Here is a 23,159-nt window from a genome sequence, read left to right on the forward strand (position 1 = left end):
TGTTTTGAATCTCTGAGGTTTTTTCTCTGCTCCTAATGAAAATACTTACTGCAATTTCCCTGTGGGCCATAAGAATTGCAAAATTGGTTAGGTGGCTGCATGCACACGTTGTACGAGTTTTATTAGTGTCAACCAGCTTGCAGCCCTGGGTAGACCAATATCCCATCATAGTTCTCTCTGAGTAGTTCCAGAAGGAGCAGTTTGCATTGAAGTAATTGTCAGGCTGGGAAATAAAGTGACAAGATAAAATTAGGATTTTTACACTCTAACATGGCAATAGCAATTGTTTAATATGTGTAAAAGGTAATTTAGATTAAACTTTGTAAGTTTCAGACTATAAAAATTTTCATCATCCAAATTGTAGGCTACGCTATGCAAGGCAGATATCTAACTTAAGAGGAGCTTTATAGTCCGAAACACTCTAAAGTGTCCCCTAAATTACCAAAGATCCATTTTACACAATTACAAGTTCCATCTTATGGTTTTATACATTGATCACACATTAGAACCATTTCTTTTCCTTTCCTGACAAAAGTATACCCATGGATTTGTTCTAAGAAAACTCTGTAAGAACCAAGTGTTTTAAAATCCATTGCCCATGTAGGGCTCATGTTCGTTCTCATTGACACTTTTGCAACTTCAGGATTCTTAAAAGACTGAATCAACCGCAGCAGATATAAGACATGAATAGCCACATATGTATATTTTTCTTTGCCAATTCTGGAGGTCCACTGGGTTCTCTGTGGGCGCATATTCACTCTATGTATAGCAACAGCCCAAATTCTTCAGTATCCCAACACAGTGTCATTCTAAGGTCTTGCATTCTAAGGTCCATCTCTTCCATCCTAGATTTGATAATATCCGGGCTTGATAACAACTGGGTCAAATATGACCAGAAAAAAGAGAAAGAGTTCTGGCACACTAAACAGGCAGAGTCCTGTCAGTTAACACTGGGCTCTCCTGCTGCTAAGGTAAGAGCTGATTTTCATTCTGAAACCAATTATAGTCATTTACATTTTCCTGTTGATTACTGTGTTAGCTTTCATTAAAAATACATTTAAGTTGTAATAAGCACTGAACCTCACTTAATTTTATGTTCCCAGACTTAAATAAACTTTCCTTCTGACCTAGTCCAACATTTGAAATTCTAAAGGCAAGATCCTTTCTTTCCACTCCGCCATCTCCTCATACCCCTTCTCCCCATCCCCAGCAGGTCGGCTTTGCTTTCCTTCATCACTGGTTTTCTAACCTTCTGCAACTTCATTAACATACGTGACTTACATCAATGTGTGGCAGGGTAAAAAGCACAGGATCTGTCAAGTACACTCGGCTGGATTCTTTATTGATTGAAACCGAAATGACGTGGGAATTCACTGCAATGGTGCTATTGCGACCAATAAAGTCAGCACCCAGTTTTATGGTTGCATTTTCAGTACTGAGGAACTGTCCCAGGCTCCGGTAAATGATGAACACCAACTTTGCAAGCCCTAGGAGAGTAAAAACAGTCACACAACTTACGGGAAACACATGGAAACACACTTAAGAATTAAAGAAAAAAGAAAAGATATACATTAAAATAAAAATGAAATGAAAAAAATCCTTATGGGAAATTTTTATTTCGATTGAGTTCACTGGGAAATAGTAAGGCATTATTTTAAATTTGCTGTTAAATGTTAAGGTGTATTTGTTATATCAGAAGTCAAATACTCAGCATTTTTTGACCTAACAGGTTTATGTGAACAACAACAACAAAAAAACTGCCTGTCAGTTTTTAAAGACCGTTCCACCTTACCGTTCCTGCTGTTCTGTTTGACAGTGTTTGCAGAGAGCTGGATTGAGCTGCCTGCTCCTTTGATGCCCAGAGGAAATTTGAAGTCCTGAACCTGTCCTTCTGTACTGAGAACGGCAACTTCCAGGACTGCGTGAGGCAAAGGAATAAAGGAGGAGGGATGAGGAGGCATTCTTTAAACTACAAAGAGCAAATGATAATTGCATAAAAACCACTGTTTCTTTTTATCTACTTACAAAACTTTACTGTTAGAGCTCAACAAAATATGAACCAAATTACTCTAAGAAGTTCTTATGACTTGAGTATTCTGAAAAATTCCACATAATCATTTTGATGTATTTCATATATTTCGTGTAAGCATTTTCTTTTAGGTTTATATTTTTGTCATGAATTAATTCCAGACTTTTAGCCTATGAATATGAATAATATGTGAATTTACAATACAAAATTTTCAGTGTTGTATTTAAATGATTAAACAAAAATATTTCAAAATGATATCTTGTCTCTTTATGTTAAAAAGCATTTCAATGGTTATTTGCTTGTCAAGGGTAAAACTATGAAGTATAAATCTGAATGTCTCTATTGCATGTACTAGTATGCACTTACATGTATAAGATATGTTTTAATACAGAAGACTCCAAAGGTCAGTTTAGCAGTAATATATTTTTCTCTAATTTCTAAAAGTGGTAAGAGCAGCTAAGTTTACTTATGAGAAAAATGTATGGCAAGGTATTAAAACACCCCATTAATTTTCACTAGTAACAATCAATCTGTACATATTTATGTTGGGAAAAATAGGCCCTATGTGTCAAATCTGGCCTAACACCTGCTTTTGGAAATAAAGTTTTATTGGAACACAGCCATGTTTACATTTTGTCTTATGGCTGCTTTGGTGCTACAATGCCAGTTAAATATTTGCAACTTAGACCACATGGACTGAGAAGCCTAAAATATATACTATTTGGGCTTTCACAATAAAAGTTTGTCAACTAAGGGTAATACATACTCTAAATAATTTACAAATAAAGTTCATATATATTTTTCCAAAGTACACTTTCTCTAATGGTGTATATATCCTTGTATAGTTATTTCAATACTTAAACACGTATGTTCACATACACACATACTATGATGCATTTACTCCCTTTCTTTTTACAAAATGGGCTTATGCCATTATAGAGTAGCTCTTGAATAACAATATATATTTTTTTTTTACTTTTTATCTGTCACAACTTTGTCTTGTAAAATACATATAGATTTATTTGTAAATATAAAATTATAATGCTGGGAGATTTATATAAGCTATCAGACCACACGTCAACATCTAAAATACAAGTTTATAATGAGAGTCATATAACTCCTAGAAGTCTATCAGCTGAAGTGGTTGCCTGAGATACTTATTTTATTGATCCATGCTTAGAAAGATTAAGCTGATGAGCTGGTAAATGGTCTCTCCTCATATCAGATTCCCTGTATTTGGGTCAGAAAGTAAGGGGGAAAGAAGAGTAACAAAAATATGCATCTAGCCAAGACCAGTTTGGCTTAATGAATAGAGTATCGGCTTGGGGACTGAAGGGACCTGGGTTCGATTCCAGTCAAGGGCATGTACCTTGGTTGCGGGCATATCCCCAGTAGGGGGTGTGCAAGAGGCAGCTGATCGATGACTCTCATCGATGTTTCTAACTCTCTATCTCTCTACCTTCCTCTCTGTACAAAATCAATAAAATATATTTAAAAAATATGCATCTAATATATAAACTCACTTTTCCTTTCACTGAAAGGCACTCTACTATTCTCAAAACAAGATGGAAGACAGGATGAAAAGAGGAACTCCTCCTGAGTTTCATGAAATGTTTCAAATACAAATATATATGTACAAAGAGTTAATTTCATTCAACAAATATTTACTTATTAGAGTTTAAAATATTAAATATATAGATGCAACAGTATTTAGTAAGTTTATACATACTTTTAAGTACAACATCCTGAACAAACTGAGTTTAACTCAAAAAATCTTCCAGAAATTAAAGCATTAGAAAATATATTAATGGAGGGGCTCAGTGGTTGAGCATTGACCTATGAACCAGGAGGTCATGGCTGGATTCTCAGGGCACATGCCCAGGTTGCGGGCTTGAACCCCAGTGGGGGACATGCCGGAGGCAGCCAATCAACGATTCACACCATTGATGTATCTATTTCTATCTCTCTGTCTCTCGCCCTTCCTCTCTGAAATCAATAAAAATATAATTTAAAAAAAAAATATAGTAATGTAATTTACCAAATTAATATAAAGCAGAAAGAATTAAGCAAATTCTAATACTCATTCAATATAAGAAATCTTTACAAAATAACAGGAATGAAAATTTTTTTTTTCTTCAGATAAAGGTTTTGGTGTCAGATAATGGGTTCCTTTCTAAACTTAGAGCAAACATGGGGAAAAACTCTGGAAGCCTTCCTTTTAAAGTCAGGATGATCCCTATCACAGATTTTATTTAGCACTGTACTAAAAGAAGAGCTAATGCAGCAATTTAAGAAAAATAAAAGCTATAAAGACTGGAAGGAAAAAGCAAAGTGTTATTATTTACAGAAAACGTAATTAACAACATAGTAATCTTGAGGGAGACTCCATATTCTCTAAAAAGAAAAAGAATTTGGCAATGCTGCAGTCAGCACAATTAACTGTGTTCCTATAGACCAAGTAACAATTAGAACATGCAATTTTAGAAGAATTAAAGTTAATAAAATTTTATCTTAATTACAATAAAAATAAATAGTATAGTTCCCAAGGAATAAAGCTAATGAAAGAAAAGTACAAGATATTAATGGGGGGGAAACACACACAGAACTTTATTAAAAGATCTAATAACAAATGAAGGATTTTTTATAGTCTTAGTTAGGAGAACACAATAAATTTGTGACACTTCTTTTAAAATCAATCTATAAACCAAAGTCCAATTCTAATAAAAATTCCAACAAGATTTTTTTGAGTACGAATAACTTGGCAATCTGATTTTGAATTTCATGTGGGGAGCCACTCCAAAAGCAGGCAAGGCAATTAATTCCTCATAGAACAGAACTGAAAGAACTCACCAGATAGTAATAGTATTGAAATAAAACCAAAGCAGAGACGTCTAACACATACTCCTAACATGGACATAAACTTGATATATGACTGAGGTATCATTATAAACCAATAGGGAAAGGAATGGATTATGTAACTACAAATGCAAGTATTGAACAACTGATTATCCACATGGAGAACATAATCAAATTAGTTACCTCCCACATACATAAACAAAAGTTAATTTCAGGTCGATTAAAAACATAATTGTAAAAGAGGAAAGTTTTATAATTTCCAAAGAAAACACAAGACCTTTATAACTGTCAAGTAGAGAAGATTTTCTTGAGCAAAACACCAAAAAAGAAAATACTTCTTAAAAAGATATCAGAAGCACAACCTTAAAAGAATAGACTGTTAAATTTTAATTCATTATTCTGTAAAACAAAAGAAGTCATAATGAAAGTAAAAAAGAGAAGGCATAAATAAAAAATACATATTTGCAAACTATATAATTCTCAAAGAATTAGTGTCCAGAATGCATTATTCATAGTGAAAGAGGTATATAGGAAAAAGTTGTAGACAACAAATTTACTGGAGAGAAAAGGAAAAAAAACAAAAAAAAAAAAACAATAAGTGCATTAAGTAGTCAAAGAACTGCAAATTAAAACAATAATGTGATCAAGTCAAACCTATTACAATGACAATGTTTGTGTCAGTAACAAAGTGTTAACAAAGACAGTGGCTGGGAATAATGGTATTACAGGTGAGAATGTAAAATGGTAAAACTGCATTAGAAAGCAATTTGGCAGTATTTAGTAAAGTTGAAGATGGGCATGCTCTAAGACTCAAAAATTCTATTTCTAAGTATATATGTACATATATGTCTAGAAGGCATACATATGAACAAGAAGACACAAAAACTCTCACTGCAGTTTTCTTAAAGGACCGGGAAAAACACATAAGCCACTGAAGTACCTATCACTGGCACAATTAAATAACAGTGAAGTCTTCTTAGATCAGATGAATGCACCAGAGATGCATGTATTAATCTGCATAAACATGAAAATTATCACAGTAGAGAAAAATTACTCCATTACATTTGTAGTGTGAAATCTCAACTCGAGAAACAAAAAGTAACTGTTACATGTACATTTCCCATAGAGCAATATTAAAAAAAAAAAAAAAAGCTTACCAATGTTAATAAGTAATTTAAAGATGATGGTTACTCCCTTCTTGATCTGATCAAGAAAGAGGAGACCCAGAATTGTATATAATAGCATCTACTTCTGTATGCTTGAAATAATATATGCTTTGCTCAATAAATCTCCTGAAATTGAATCCACTTGATTCATAGGAGAGCCACCCAGAGCCTCACTCACAACCAATGCTGTAGGTAGGATTTTAATACATTTCTTTGTCCTATTTTTCAAATTTGTCACAGTACTAAGTGAAATGAGAAGAGAAAGGGAGAAAAGTAAGAGCATAGAGGGAGAACTACTGCTTCTGCCAGGAGACCCATATCACAGTGTAGGCTCCATCACCCTGCATCCAGGGTAAATATAACTGGGAGCCCACAGAAGATGACAGGGAGCAGCGCCACAGCCCAGCCTACAATGGTGACGCAGCAGGATGAGTATAACCCTTTGTTGTTGTGAGCTGCCGTGACTTTGGGCATTTTGTTTCTGCAATGCAACTGAGCTTAAACTGACATAGAATCATGTTGGCTGCTAAGCCCATTGGGAGAATAAATGATAGTGAATTTTATAATGGACAATAGTTAAACACCTAATCAATGGCAAGATACAAAGACAAGCAAACATGTGCCTCTTGACTAGGATTCAACATAAAGTTCTGGGGGAGGGAGGGGAGAAAAAGAGACTTAAAGTTGACTGATCAAGCCTCCTGATAAAATTTTCAGTATATATAATTCATGATAAAGTGATATCAGAAGGATGAAATAAGCCAAGTCCAAAATGTGGGGTATTTTACAGAACCAATTACTCGCTCAATTTCTTCAACAAAAATGAAAATGGTTTTAAAAAATAGCTATGTATTTTTTAATTAAAGGACTAAATCATTGTATTAATCAAATGTCTGACACGAACTTAAAAAATCAAGTATTAACAAATTTATAAGAATCAAATACAATTTAAGCACATGTTTGTTATCTTTTGAAGCATTTTTTTAAAAATTTTGAAGTATAAAAGTGACATTGTGTTTTCTTAGAAAAAAAAAATCGGATATTTACCAAACTATTTACAGTTATAATAATATGATGTTACAAGAATAACAATGACAAGAAGAATAAGTGAAACAGGATTAGCTTAGATGTTGAATTAAAAACTGCTTCTCTCAAGGTATCATTAAAAATATTCTTTTAAAATCACATACTGAGGGAAAACACTCAGAGTATATACACTTGACAAAAGATCTGTATCAAGAATATATAATCTTTGTAGCTTATTACTAAAAAGACCAGCAATCTAATTAAAAATTAGCAAAAGACATGAACAGACACTTCACAAAAAGATATATGAAAGGCCAATAAGTGCGCCTGAAAAGCTGAACAGTTACCAATAAAATGTAACTTAACAATCAAACAAATGCAAAATAAAACCAAAATGAGATGCCACCAGACTAAAACTTAAAAGACATTGAGAAGACAATCCTAAATGTTGGTGAAAATATGGGCAACTGGAACTCTCACTGTTGTTAAGAGTAAAAAATGGTACAATGACTAGGGAAAAGAGCAGCTTGAATAAAATTGCAGTCAAAAAGTGGAAGTTACTGAAATGTCTAACAAGTGGTATGTCCTTATGATGAAATACTACTCAGCAATGAAAAGGACCGAATTGCTGACGCTCACACCAACATGGGTGAATCTCAAAAACATTATTCTGAGTAAAAGAAGATCAAAATAATATATTATATGATTCCATTCAACTAAAGTCCAGAAAAAGCAAAACTAAACTACAGTGACAGAAAACAGATCAGTGGTTGTCTGGAGCTGGGGATACCAGGAAACTGACTGAAAAAGAGCATAAAGAACCCTTTTGAGGTGGTAGAAATGCTGGCCATGCTGTTAGTTAGGTGGGTGTACATTTGTCCAAACTCATCGAACTGTACAGCTGTTCTTATTGTATATAAGATAAGCTATAACTCAAAGTTGACTTTTAAAAGCTATACCAGATATAATTATAGCAGATATAATTATACTATTTTTATAAAGTTATACATAAGGGTAAACCATACAATAAAGTACATTAAGGACTGAAGGGGAAATTACTAAGGAGAAAAAACAAATTGTTTTAATAATAAAAGACTTTGTAACTACATTCTAAATTTAGATAAGAGCATCAAGAGAGTGAGAACACAAAAGGATAATGGGCCGTTTTAGTCCTTTAGTCCTCTGTCTAACATGAAAATAAGTTGAATGTATACTTCATACTAACTCATGTATAATATTTATCACAAAATTCTTTTTATCTTAGAAATAAAGGTATACTATATGAGAATATGTAAAATGACTTTCACAGTGATAATTACTTGGATAATCAATATATGTATTCAGTAAGTTCAGGGCATTGTTTTTGAGAAGTAAAACATGTGTACTACATTCTATAAGAATCTCCACCCATAATGTTCCTTTTTAAAATAAAAACATTTTTTTTTAAAGTATAAAACACACTCCTTTAGAACTCTAAAAAAAACATAGGTATTGGAAAAAATATATACCTAAACGCTCAAATTTTCTGACTATGTCTCAAATTGAGCTAAAACTATCTGGGACATATAATAAGCGTTATCTACATTATGCGAGGCTAATGGGAGCATAGATTATCAACCTGACCTGTCAGATCTTCTGGCACTCTCGAGAGGAGCATAAGAAGGAAATTTTAGTGTGTTTTTTTTTTCTTTTTGTTTTAAATATAGCCTTTAGAAGACTCAGAAAAAACAAATTGATGTCATAACATTTTCCATGACTCATCCTCTAAGATGATCAAGTCTACACTTCTTTATCCTTACAAGTACATCACTGGAAACATTGGAGAAGACTCATTTAAGGTATATCTTAGGAACTTCATTAGATTAGTAAATAAATTAACCTCAGAATTAATAAAAGCTTTAGACAGGGGAGCTTTATTCACTCCTAAGGCTATGGTAGGTACCATTTTCCTTATGACTGGTCTCCCAGATCATGTCAGGCCAAATTATTTTGACTTCATTTAATTTGAAGTTACTGGGTTATTTGTCACTCTAAAATGTCACAGTAAATAAATAAAAATAAAAAAACCCCCACATGATTTTAATATTACTATCTCTGTAGATATTCATTTATTTAAATCTATTTAAAGTTTTGAATTTAAATCCAAGTTTCACAATCTGATTGATGTCTATTTCTTCTATATACTTTACACTTCTACATTTTCTAATATAAAGTGCCATGATGTAGGCAGACACAATTAGGTAATAAGATATGGCATCCCAGATAGCAAAACTTCATTCAATATCCACTGTTCCAGATATATACTCCTTTGGTGGAAGATTAGTCTATGATTCCTTCTGGGTTTTATTTTTTATATTTATGCTTAGAAAACTTTTTTACTTTATTTACTAAGGGATATTATAAAACTTTATCTAAACTCAAACCCACTGAATGAGCAACACTTCTAAATCAGTCAAACCTAAATTTCTATTACTGTGCTTCTTTCAAGTATCACAAGTTAATTCCTGCCTCTTGTTGCCAGCCTTCAAATTCTAAATCATGCTTCAAAACTATCTGCAGCTATTTTGCAATCTATGAAGCATGGCTATTTTACTATATGGAAGATGTAGCTCACTGATCACATTTTCACCTAAAGGCAGTTGTGTTTAATATAAACATTTGGCTCAAATTGTTTGCCTAAAATATTTGACTGGGAGAACACATTCCAGAAAGTAATTTAAATTCATTAGGAACATACTATATGAAATGGAAAAGCGTTTGCCACAGTTCCATAGCAAGCACTTCCATTACTTAAGCAATCCATATTCAGGCATTTAAGTTCTCTAACACATTTTTCCTTTAATGATTTTTCAGTGGGCAATAAAAACAATACACACACACACACACACACACACGATACCAACTTTTAAAAGATATAGGAAAGGTGTTGGCTTCTGAATTAAGTTTATGAAATGTGATCAATAATATCTCTTATTAATCGACAAAAATATTTCCACAGAAGAGATGATGCCTACTGGGAAATAACAGATTCAGAATGGAAACATCATTATCTTAAAAACATCTATCTATCTAAATCAAAGATTAAGCCTGACAGCAGGTTCACTTACCAATATTTTCGGTGGGCATTGAGACTCTGGTTGGTTCTACCAGATTATCTGCCAGGACAAAAGCCCCTTCTTCCAACGTATCCAGTAACATCGTTGCTGTATGCGCTTGTTCGGAAGAATTCATGTGTTTCCACGATTCCAAAGCTTCAGGTTTCAGAAGGTTGTCCACTGTGTCAACAATTGCCTGCATCCGTTAGAAAAACCATCATTCGTTTTGACTGCTTGTAGTACCAAGGTGATTTTTAATCACTGACTAGTGACAATTGTAATATTTATCTGTCACGATGATTTACTCTAATTTTAAGATGGAAGAACACCTGGACAACATATATCTGGTCAACTTGTAACATATCTGACTATTTCAGAACAGGAATGGCTGAGGATTAGTAGACTACTATTTGATTATAAAGAGCATGTGTAAAAAGGTGGCTTTTCTGTTTATCTAATCATCTCAGTTGTTGAAAAGAAATACAGCCAGAGTCAGCTCTTAACCTGAGGTATTCCTCTTACATGCATAGCCACTCCTACTTATAACCTCAAGGCTGGAATGTTCTAAAGAGCAAACACTGATGCTTCTGGAGTAGCCTAATAGTTATGTTTGGAAAGTAAGACATTATTTTTTGGAACATGTACTCAAATTTAATAACTAAAACTGTGCCTTATAATAATATGTTTGTTATCATTGGGACAAAAAAACAAGATGATTTCAAAATCTGTAAATTATCTCTGAACATAATTCACTCTTCTAATTCCCTGTCCAGCTAAAAAAAAAAAAAAAAAAAACACAAAAAAAAAACACTTGAGAGTATACTTAAATTCATAAATAAGGATGTGTTTTGAAAGGAACCAATAAAGCAACCAGAATATGTAAAGCCTATATACTAATAATATAATGGAAACAGAAAGGCAGAATAAATCCTTCATAAGCATCCAGGTTGTAAATATTCACATATGTAGGTTTCATTTATTGTTATGCAAAAATAACATTAAATAAAAATATAACCCAGTCAGTTAAGCAACTGAAGGCGGGCTTTTGTACTGATAGTTCCCGTAGCTCTACGCTAACAATGGCTTGGATAGCTGAAATCACTAAGTTTATTTATTCTACCCTATTTACCTAGTCCTAATGTGTCATTAGGCTGTATCTAAACTGTTTTGATCTACTGGCAATCACAGATGGGAAAAGAACATAGACTGTACAAAGAACACCACCAAAAATTGCTAGTTTGAGGTGCTGTCTTAAAATGAGCAGGGGGGAATGTTGTTTGAGGCTACTGCCAGAGCAAGATTAATTAGCTTAATCCATCTTAATATCCTCGTTCTGTCTGCCTAGTGAGCCACCACAACCTTCCAGGCAGGTGAAGATACTTTCAAGGGACGTCAAAGGCTTTTTTCTTCCTCTAACAGGAGATAGAATACTCAAAACGCTCACATTGATACTGGTGCAGCCATTAACCAGAATGGAACAGAAATCGGTCTGCTGAGGACAGATTCATTAGTCACCACAAATACAGACTGAAGCCTCTACTAATCTAAGTTACAAATAAATCCTCTGCCACAAAACAGGAAACCGCTTCATTTGCATAGTGTAAGTGGGCTTCTGATTGGTAATTTAAGGTGTTTTATTAGTCTTATCTGAACAGAGGAAGGCCATTTGTGACATGCTGAAAATGACACTGGCCAGAAATTAAGGTCAACCTGAAATTTACTATGTATATACTAATGGCATGGCTTTATGAATCTGAAACACTCCTTATTTATTATCATTAGTACTTTTCTCATGGAATCAAAATGATCATTAGATTTTATTCCTGAACTAGTCTCTCCCTGCCAAAGAAAAAAAGCTATTTTCTTCCAACTGAAATGTACGTCCTGAGCAACATCCCAATTATTACATTTCACACATTAACTAGTACCTTTAAGGTGAACTGAAACTTCAGTATGACAAATTCTATACGCTTGAGCAGTTATTTCTTTGTCCCCGTTGAAAAGGGTAAAGAGGAACTTTCAGAATATTACTACCTAAAAACAGACTTTCCCACCATTTTTTCTTATAAAATTTGAAGATCCCACAAAGTCTATTTGTAACTAGTGGGATGCCATTCTTTTTTTTTTTTTCTAGACCTTGCCAAAAAACAGAAGCCACAGCTTCAAATAACCTCTGTTCTACAAAAATTGTAAGTTCTTTGTTTTGTTGTCACATATATAGGAATTAGGTTTGACTTATTAGTGATATGGTCCTTAGATGAGCAAGATTGGAAAATAACTCCCCCCAAAAAAAGAATATTTAAAATTCAGAATGAAACAAAAAATGCAATCTAGTATTATTATTCTGACCTATCACACAGAACTAGCATGGCATAATTCTACTGGTAGCCTCACTCAGCATGTTTCCTATTACTTGGATTTACCCGGGAGAAAAACTGGCTGGAACAGACAAGGATTCTCAGCCAAACGGTGGATTTCTGTTCAGATCAGCCTGAGAAAAACCAACATACAACACTTATTGGTAGCACAGTCACTGTTCATTTCTAGTAACCTTTCCCGATATCAACTTGGTTCTAGAAATGACCCCGAAAATTTTCAGGACAAAGCCTATTTTATTGACGAGTATACCACAGATAAGAAAGCAGTGACTTTTTCATGCACATACATTATAACTATACAGTCTTTGATAGGATAAACTGCCAAGACTATATCATAGCTGTGTTACTACACAGATTGTGGTGTGTTTTTTTTTTAATCCATAGAGATGACAACCAAAGACAAGGAGACTATATAATTAGTTTCCAATTCAGAGGGTATTTCATTAAAATTCTTGTACATTTGGATGAACTGGAAAAAATGCAAAAATTATTTTTTTTAAATGATTTGCTTATTCTGAGATTAATATACCTGTGAAAAGCCAACATTTGTACAGCTGATATGGGGCACATTATATAATTATCAAAGACTGAAATACATTGGATCATGCAGCAAGATGATAAAGCGTGGCAAGTAGCTGGAGGAGGGAGAAAGCAGGGTGACAGCACAGGAGAGATACCTTAAGGTAAGCCCTGCATGTCTTCTCTCGTTTTTGGAGCTTTTTAGTAAAAGGAAAGAAAATCAGAGGTTAGATTTTGACTGTTGAAAACGAGGAAAGAAGAAATCCTCAAAAATTTAGCTGGTGCTCCTCAGCTCAGATTTTATTGGCACCTGAGACTTCTGGATTCCATGGGTCTGCGCTGACTGCCAAAATTGTGCACTTAGAGGTTTAAACTGTGAGTTACTTAAGTACACCAATCCAAAGCATCCTGATAAAACTAGAGACAAAGTATGTGGTCAAAATGAAGAAAGAAAAAAAAAAAAGGACTATTTTTTTTCCATCCTATAAAACCATGTTAGCTACATATTGTGGATCCGTATGAATCTCATCGAAACACTTATTTCATAGTATGGTTAAAATAACCATTACATTTTTGGCATAGTATGAAAAATTAATGGTACTATTACACTTTACTCCTAGAAAGGGAAAACTTGTTCTTCTTCCAAAAGCCTGCCATTAAGAACAGCATTTCAGGGGCTAACATTCATCTTCCTGTCACAAGTACTGTTGCAACCCCAAGAGAGTATACAAAGTATGTGTTCTAGAGCTCAGTCTCCGCACAGAATCTCTCCAAGCGCACCAAATGCATTCTCAGGTGAGACTACTGGCCAGAGACAGGCAGGTGAAGTTTGCCAACAGCTAAGGTCACCCCTCAGATAACAACTTTTTAATGTTGTTGTCACTGCTCCTTTCTCAACTGTCATTCTTTCTCGGGACACGAACCAAAGGAGAGGTTTCGCTTTTTAAGTTTATGTCCAAAGGGGCCAGAGGTCTGGCAGCCAACTGCTATTAGAATCCAGAGCGGCCGTACAGGATGCCTAGCAGAACAAAAAAAACCAGAAAATGCCCACTTACCTTGTTATAACTCCGTCCAGCTGAATCTTTCTCGCTGGGTTTCAGTTCCTGCAGCTGTGCATCAAGAATGTCCACCAACTGCTCCATCAATCTCACTGAAGAACTCACATCCCCAGCAAACACGGGCCCTTTGGTATGTTTAGCCAGCTCGTTGGCAAGACTAGCAGCGTTTTCTCCGCTTCTAATCTGAAATACCAATTTATAGTATCTCAGTAAGATTTCTTGTTCTGTTTGTGGCCTCTTGTTCTTCTCCTGAGTATCTTTGTTGTGGTGAAAAATTTACTTACAAATGTGTCAAAATCTGCAACTAATTGAGACCAATAACGTCCTCTTTATTTCAGATGATGAAAGGTTCTTAGATCCTCAACACACAAAAGAAATTCTTACCAGACATTTAAAAGAGAAACAAAAGGAGGGAGGTTGCAGTGGGGGGTAGGGGCGGGGATGGGGGTCCAGGAAGAAAAAACAGAAATCCTTTGTAAACGTTTTCAGCTAGCTCTCTCATTTCACTGCAACCACTTGAAACTGCTGTTTCAAAATAATTTATTTATCCCAATGATCCAGAAATGTAAATCAGAATGTAATCGGTAGGACACTGGGGGTTATTATCTACTGCTTGCACTTCACAAAGGTAGATGGGAAAGGAGAAACTAAAATGTCACTGTATTTCACTATAATGTAAAATCTCTTTACTTATATTCCACTGTAAATATTTTTACTCATTCTATCATAATCATCTGTGATATAAACATCTGCTCACATTCTGTGGATTCAGTTGCAAACATAATGATATTTGATTTATTAGGCCAATGCACTATTTGTCTTACAAACATCAAAAGGAGCAGAACTAACTAAATATGATTGAAATTAAGCAAGTATGTACTCATTAAAAAGCTTAACAAAGAAAACAGCATGCCTCAAAACATATGTAACTTTGAATAAATAGTTTACAGACAGAACTATGCATGATTTTTTTTTACTTTTATCCTGAACAAAGAGTCATGAAGCTGGTTTTAACAGACAAAGCTAAGTTATGTTATAAGTTAAAGCCCTTAATCACCAATATGTATCATATTATAAAGGTTCCAACCAACCTTCTGAGCCAGCTGATTCACCCAGTGTGAGGTACAGTTGCTAAGATCAGGACCCTTAGGGTTCCATGTTCCAGTGGAAGCCATGCAGAGATACGAGGCAGTTCCTGCAGCAGATGTAGGAAACAATGGTGAAATTGAAACCATTTTTCTGCTTGCATTCGGGAAATCAGCTCTGATGATCCTACCCTGCGTGCTAAATTTTGAATAAATGCTAATGGAAGGAGTTGACAATAATTGACAAAAAAAGGACTATAAACAATAAATATAAAGTCAGCATAGAAATATCAGACATTTCCAACAAACAACAAAAAACCCTTGATTTTCTTGGGACTCATCCAAAATTATACTTGTAATAAAAAAGACAGCTGTACGGAATGCACACTAGAATGAATCCATGGGCAAAGATCTCAGGCCTGACCTAAAACTTTAAGAGGGGGAGGTAATTAAGGATCTGACCTGCAGTGATTTTTTTTTTTTTTTTGCAGTTGTCTACAGATGCTGTATTACTAAAGTAACAAGAAGAAAAATGTTTGCTACTGTAAATATATCCTTCTTCAAGCAAAAATCACTTCAGTGCGATTCAGAATCTACCTAAAGTAAAATTTTTAAATGTACCCATAATATTTTACAGGAAATACCTCTTGTTCCCTTGGGGCAGGGCCTTTCCACCATCGCTCCCCTGTGTGTCTGAGGCCACCATATCCCCCTGGATTCTAATGCTTCGCAGAATCTCTCTGGCAGGGGAAAAATATTTGTTACAGGAGGAACTTTGGTTGTAGAAACCGCTGGAGGTGGTTTTGTCCCTTTGCTTCCTTCCTGGGATCCAGCTACAGTTGTGCTCATGGGGCCTTTCTGTGAAGTAGTGCTTGTGGTTGATACTGTGGTTTTGAACAGCTCAGCTGAAGAAGTTATTGTCACAGCTGTGGTAGGCACTATGGGAAAAAGATGAGCATGTTAATCTCAAACACACACATTCACATGCAGGCACACAAGTGTGCGTGCTTGCACACACAAAAGCCCCCCCATCCAATACCCCAAGACCAACAAGATGAGCATTATGAGAACATCCGTAGTAGGGAAGAAAAATAAACCTTTTCAATTATTCCAACTTATTCATATTGTTGGCTAAGTGGAGGGGCAGTGGAGGTCTTAGCATAGTTTTTACTGTATGACTCTAATTGTGTTAGGTTTACTTCTCAATGAAATATTTGACAATATAGTTTAAGTATAATTTCATCATAAATCATGTTAACAGGAAATGGACAGCTTTATGTAAAGTTTCAAAGTACAAAGCAAATGCACTGTCACTACTAAATAACTCAGAAAAATTCTTTTTTTGTATAAATCCATACTCTATAAACAATCAAATTCAAAGTTATCAACAAAAGTCTGACCAATTGCATATAAAGAGGACAACAGAACATTTAGTCACCCACTCTGCACCTTGCAGAAATATAAATACTGTGACCTCTTTCTACCCAGCAGCCAATCTTGCTGGAGAGACTTTAGAGCATGCCTGATCAGACCCAAACAGAAGGAAAGTTTGGTATGTGGGTGCTGCTTTAGTAAGGAAACATCCAAGGCTTCAGTTTCTTTACTTTTGAAAACATAGGTATGAAAAAACAACTAGTTCTGGCAAGAGAAATGAAATCTCTCATCAAGATAACAGGTTAGATCAGTTCATGCCTAATGCAAAACCAAATGTCAATGCATTCCGCTGTATCTTACTGACCCTTAACAGGAACTAAAGGAATAACAGTTACACATTTAAAAGTAATAATTTACAAAGGAGTTTTTAAAAGGTTATTTTTTTTTTACTTCCAGCATTATTTTCAGACTGTGAAATCCAGTAGGTTAAAAAATTAATGGAGCTTATGTGTCCTTCATTAACTACCCGTTTAAATGAGTTAAACAACAATAAAAAGTCTGTCAGTAAAACTTTAATACTATCTTTTGAAATCTATAGGTGATCACACTAAAGTTTTATCAACATTTATAGTTACTGGCTCTTAAAAGGTTTTAAGATAATGCTTACATTTAGATTGTGAAGAGTATGGCAAATTAAAAATGTCTATTTTTTCAAGTAATCTTATAAAATTAACTTATTTTATGCTTTATTTACACATAAGAAACAAACTAGAACATTAAAACTTATTAGAAAACTTATTATTACTATGTTTAATATTTTAAGCTCTGGTCAAGAAATAGTTGTTTATATGATTCTGACACTATGGACAGAGTATGCTGTTTATCAGAAACACTTGTTTCTAGACCTTTAGCAGGGACAAATTTCTTGTTACCGAGAAGTTCACTACACCCTTTCTAAACCTTTTTTTTCACTTCTATAACAAGTCAAACTTCTTTAAACATATGTTTTGTTTCCAGAGCATAATGTATTGACCATGAGAGATGCCTGTGTACATTAGTCAAACAGCAGCAGTGTCAGAAACCTATTCAAACTCGTCTATCCTTTCCCGCAAAGCCCTTGCCTGACATCTTGTTAAACCTCTGTAATTTTCTTTTGATTACAATGCAGCCAGGCTTTCAGTGCTTTTCTCAATTAACATTTGTCAAAAGCATCACGATCTTCTGCAGAAGTGTCAAATGACTGCTGCTTGATCCAATTCTAAAGGGAAGTGGAGAAATCGGAGCAAAAAGAGAACGGGCAGAGTAAAGTGGTTTCATGCTACACCATCTTATGTATCCCTCAACACAATACTAATTAGGGCATATTTTACCATTGAAATATGCATCAACAATCCTACAATTAGTGATCTGAAAGATTCATAATATCCGAGTGAAGGCAGGTAATAAAATGACCCCTATTAAAATGTCTACAATTTCACACAGCATTCTACAATATATCCTGTTTCCATGTGTCTTTTGATAATTTTCATACCTTTTTACTTTTTGTTCATCAAAAGAAGTTCAAAGGGAATCAGTACATTATCAAAGGCAAATCACTTAAATATTGGGGCATTGTGAAAATAAACATGAAAGTAAACTTTAAGTGGCAAAATTAAACCTTTTGGGGGAACTACTACAATTTCTGGGATTTTTTCCAAGGACAAAGTTTAGCAACTTCGAGGAAAGCAATTTTTTGTAAGGTTGAAGTTAGAAATGCTAAGGCATTTCTAGAGATTAATATTTCTTTTCACAGGTGAAGACAGGGCATCAGATAATGATAAAAGCTTACACTTATTCAGCATTTATGTACCAGACACTATGCTAATCAGCCTTCAAGAATCATCAGGTCACCTTAGTTAATCTGTACCACAACCCCAATGAAGTGGGACTAAGATTATCTTCCTTTTAAAGATGTAGAAACTGAGCCATAGAGAAGGTTAAACATAGAGAAGGTCACTTGTCCATACCCTTAAATGCCATGATCTTACTTTTCCAGGTAAAAGACTTTCACAGACACTGGAAAAGCATGGCATCTGCCCTTATTTTGGAGTGTGTATCTGACACTGAGTTCTGTGGAAATCTCTAAAAGAAGAAAATATGTGGGGAGGATAGTATAAGATACTGGAGCAATAGACCACAAAGTTTCACACTGGAATTCATGTGCAAGAGGTTCAAAGCTCTAGATTGGCCTACAAATGATAGCAGAAAACAAGGCAAACTTCATGCCCAGTCGCTGGTGCAGAAACCTACTCAAACCCACCTACCTAATCCAAACCCTAACATACAGAGCTTTATCCCAGTTATTAGGATGCCTTATCCAGCTCCTAGATGGACTGATGCAGCATTCTGCCTACTGTTACCATGTGAGTACAGAGACGAAGAAACGGTGTGATAAAATACTACTAAACCCATTTAACAGGAACCCATGAAGATTTTGACAAGCACATATAGAATGGTTCGATTTACTACGATGGTGTCTACTAAGGACTTGCTATTTATTACTGGCTTTTTTTCCTGCCATGAAAAGAGTTAAGGACAATACCCATTTAAGTGAAGGGAAGCATTTCCATCATCTACGTCCAAGAACTAACCCATGATTCACTGAAGGAACTCCAGCTAGCCTGAGTCTATAGCTTGGTAAGGCAAAACTGTGTATTCATTAAATTTACCCTATTTAATGTTTAAAAACAGCGGGCATCTTTGTTTGAGAGCATTTTCAAGGGGAAGATGTTTCAAGAAATACACATTTTATGCTAAACACTTCCTAAAAAAAATAATAAACCTAACTCTCTTGATAAAAATTTCCCCTCATATTACTGAAGTGCCGTACTTTATAATTAGAGTAATTATTCAAGAGCTGTCAAAACCCAAGACACAATATTTTTTGATAACATTTAGGATATCAAATTTGCAGTCGGATTATGTAAATATAGAGCAATTCGGATTAAGAAACAGAAAAGAGTTAAAGGAAGAGTGAAATAATTTTTTTCACTAAGCCCACTTTAGGGAGGAGGAATATAAAGGAAAAACAGACCTAGTTTAGGTAAATGGAGCAAATGAACTCTGCAGAGATCACAGAAAGCTGAAACTTTCAAGGAAAAGAAAAAGAGGAAAGATTTATTTAAAAACCATGATCACGGCCAAGAACTAATACACGTGTACTGTGAGCAACAAAAGAGCTTGGATTTATAGATGGGGAAAAGTACTGAAGCTAATACACTATGAGGCAGTCCACAATGAAAAATGAAAGGAATGAATAATCTTACAGCACAATGTATACCTTGGTGACATACATCGTGGCAAATCCAGTACCTAAGACTGAATTTCAGCCAAGCCAGTCAATCATTGCTTTGTATGACAGGCAAAGACCTGTCTCTCATTGCTCTGTCCCATCCGTTTCTCGGATCTTGCTTCTGGAAAGCTGACAGTAGCTTATTGGTTTGACCTAAATTTATGGGCCAGAACAGTTCTGCAAGGCCCCATCCAGCTATCAGCACACATCTTGGATGAGAGAGACTGGAGTCTCTCTAAAAGCATATAAAGATAAATTATAAGGAAAGAGACTAACAGAATATGATGCAAACAGCAGCAAGAAAAATGTAGGTCAGATAAAACTTTTTACCCCTAAGGGTTTTTTTTTAAAGGGCCAATATGAATTCTGACTTTCTGGGAATATTTAAGAATGGCTATTTTGGATAACAAAACACAGTTGTTGGAACACAGTTACCAAATGTGTCTAAGCTTCTCATTTTCAACGCTGGTAACTGCTCTTTCTAAAAAAGCATCTAAATTATCAGACCTTTTCATCTGAAATGGATTAAAATATTCACTAGACTATAAGCCACATGTAAAAATGATATTACTCTTATATTCACCAAGTATTTTTTTGTGACAAGTACATGGCAATTAGTCTCTATTAACAATCCTTTAGGTGTTGCCTCATGATGGATTTACAGTTTTTAAAAATTATTTTATTTCTTATTTTGCTAACATAGAGAAGAGATTTACTACCACCCAACACAAATGGAACAGCTCTCAGGGTAGTATAGATTACAAAAAAAGGTTACCACAAGTATCAATACAATGTCAGATTTTGTCAATTCCTGACTTTTGCCTTTTACAAACCTACAGGATAAAAGGGAAGCGAGGTCCTAGCTTTGGGGGGGAGGGGGAGGGAGAGGAGGGGGAAATGAAGATTTCATTGTAGAGCATGTAACAATAGTCATTACTGCTATCATTTTAAGCCAAAAAATTCTAGACATTCGTAAATGAGAGAAAAAGGGGCCTTGTACTAAGGCAATGTCGTTTTTGCTCTTATGAACAAAAATCACATCACAAATTTTGTTGTTGCTGTATATTCCTTTCATTATTATATGCTAATATACATATAACATTGCACACATAGTCCTTACGCTTTCAAAACTTATATTATTCAAAATTTTTGTTGCATGTACAGAAATTCAACTGCAAAAAAAAAGAATAAATAAATAACCAAAAACACTGGTGAAGGAATTGAGACATCACAGGGCACATAATCATTCAGGTGTACAGTGCTCATAAGAACCTTTGCCATAACAGCCTGTAGTCTATTTATAATATGAGCTAATGTGTTGGGTGGCCCCTGCCTTTCTGCATAACTACTTGTATCAGTCTCTTACTGTAAGTATAATAGCAAATAGCCTATTGGAATATTTCTTGTCCCAGTTCCAACAATCAATGAATCAGACAGCCATTTGATGCAGATTTCAAAGCACTGTGATGCAAATATTACTTTCTAGTACAAAAGACACCTTCTCACAATTACCTGATGTCTCATTCAAACTGGTATTTGAAAAAGTGATTTTCAGCAAACCTTATATTTAACTAGAAGCCCCGTGCAGGACATTCGTGCACTGGGGGACAGAGGGTGGGTCCCTCTGTCTGGCCTGCACCCTCTCACAGTCCGGGACCCCTTGGAGGATGTCCACCTGCCAACATATGCCTGCTCCTGAGGCCTAAGCCAGCAGCTGGACATCCCCTGTGAGGTCCTTAGCTCTGCCACGGATTCCAAAGAGGCTCTTGCCACCCACACCCACTGTCTCACCAGCTGGGAGCCCGCTTCTGGCTGAGCAGCACTCCACTATGGGAGCACACTGACCACCAGGGGTCAACTCCCGCATCGAGCGTCTGCCCCCTGGTGGTCAGTGCACATCATAGCGACCCATTGGTCCAGAGTTTGATTTGCTTATTAGCCTTTTATTATATAGGATCTGAGGTCTGACTTTCCTAAACTAACAAAGCCTTAAAATTATTAATATTTTTCCTACAAATCACTTGCATGTACACAAATTCTCTGAACCAGCACTGCTGAAGTTAAAAATATAAATTAAATGTAGGACTGGACCTCAAGCTGTTGTTCTACCAGGAATCAGGAACTTGGACTTTTAACTAACACCACCAGCCACTCTATATCATGGACCATATTGATATTTTGAATAGTACCAGTTTTGAAAGCATAAGGACTATGTGTGCAATGTTATGTGTATATCAGCATATAATAATAAAAAGGTTATACAACAACAACAAAAAGTTAAACCATAAAAGGCTATGACTTCTGTTTTTGAGGTTCTGACCCCATAACAATATTTAGAACTTAGTATATCCTAAACTATGTGGGGAAACCTATAGTTATATTTAAGAATGTGGATGTGTACTGCTTTAATAGAAGAAAAGCAATATTAATTTCTGTTTCACCTTGAAGAGTTTGATTTAATCACTCCAAAGAACAGTCTGGCTCCTAAAATTTTGAAGTTACTCAATAATGTGAGAATTCCAATTAACTCAGTAAAATGAAACATTAATTCAGAACTTTAATACACAAATATTGTTCAAATAGAAGACTCATAATTAGTGCAAGCTCTATAACTTTTATTGTGAGGATGAGTTAATCTTGTTTTAATAAAATATTCATTTAATTCAACCTAAATAATTGTCTCCTACAGAATTCAACTCACTTGATAAACTAACATATATTTCCCAAGATTTAGCATTCCTTCCTGAAGTAATGAATATCCGCAAAGTTACCTGAAGATAACACACAAAAATACTAGCAGATAACATCTTTATAAAATATCACTTAGAATCATGTAAGTTTTTTATTTTTATTTAAAAAAAATTTTTTTTTGTCAATGGTGACAGTTGAAGTCACAGAAATTTTGCCTTAAAACCATTACTAACTTACCAGGAAATAAAAATGGGTAATTTTTACATGATCTAGGAAGCTATTGGATGACTCCCTCTCCAGCACACAGAGCAGACTTCAAAACACTCACTTATGCCTGGAGTTGTACATCAAGCCTCGCAATTCTCCTGGGACTTCCTAACACTTATTCTCCTTACCCACTGGCGCCAAGAAGTTAAAAGGTCTGCACATAGATTGTAATCAATTCAGAAGTCTGGTATTATATTTTTAGCAGTGCCCAATGAGGCTACAATTTTCTGAAGCCAACATTTAAGTGAAGAAATTGGGGGTGGGGGGTGAGGGGGAGTGGACTA

At 35.0% G+C, this 23,159-nt stretch overlaps 1 protein-coding gene across 11 annotated transcripts in view; it reads right to left on the bottom strand.

Annotated features, from left to right (window-relative positions):
- The window catches only part of ADGRL2 (adhesion G protein-coupled receptor L2), a 176,600-nt gene that overhangs the window by 28,603 nt on the left and 124,838 nt on the right, over nt 1-23,159 (bottom strand). For 10 of the 11 annotated variants that reach the window (XM_084871904.1, XM_084871901.1, XM_084871907.1 and 7 more), the window contains exons 6-12: nt 15,857-16,150; nt 15,219-15,322; nt 14,125-14,310; nt 10,185-10,368; nt 1,793-1,918; nt 1,282-1,487; nt 50-223 (exon numbers count right to left, since the gene is read on the bottom strand). In XM_084871904.1, coding sequence (XP_084728030.1) covers nt 50-223; nt 1,282-1,487; nt 1,793-1,918; nt 10,185-10,368; nt 14,125-14,310; nt 15,219-15,322; nt 15,857-16,150 — 1,274 coding nt within the window. Of the gene's footprint in view, nt 1-49; nt 224-1,281; nt 1,488-1,792; nt 1,919-10,184; nt 10,369-13,227; nt 13,267-14,124; nt 14,311-15,218; nt 15,323-15,856; nt 16,151-23,159 lie in introns of all 11 variants that reach the window. The other variant, XM_084871899.1, reaches the window with a different exon arrangement.

The sequence above is a fragment of the Pipistrellus hanaki genome (assembly GCF_964339955.1).
Source record: "Pipistrellus hanaki genome assembly, chromosome: 2".
In the NCBI taxonomy this organism is placed as follows: domain Eukaryota; kingdom Metazoa; phylum Chordata; class Mammalia; order Chiroptera; family Vespertilionidae; genus Pipistrellus; species Pipistrellus hanaki.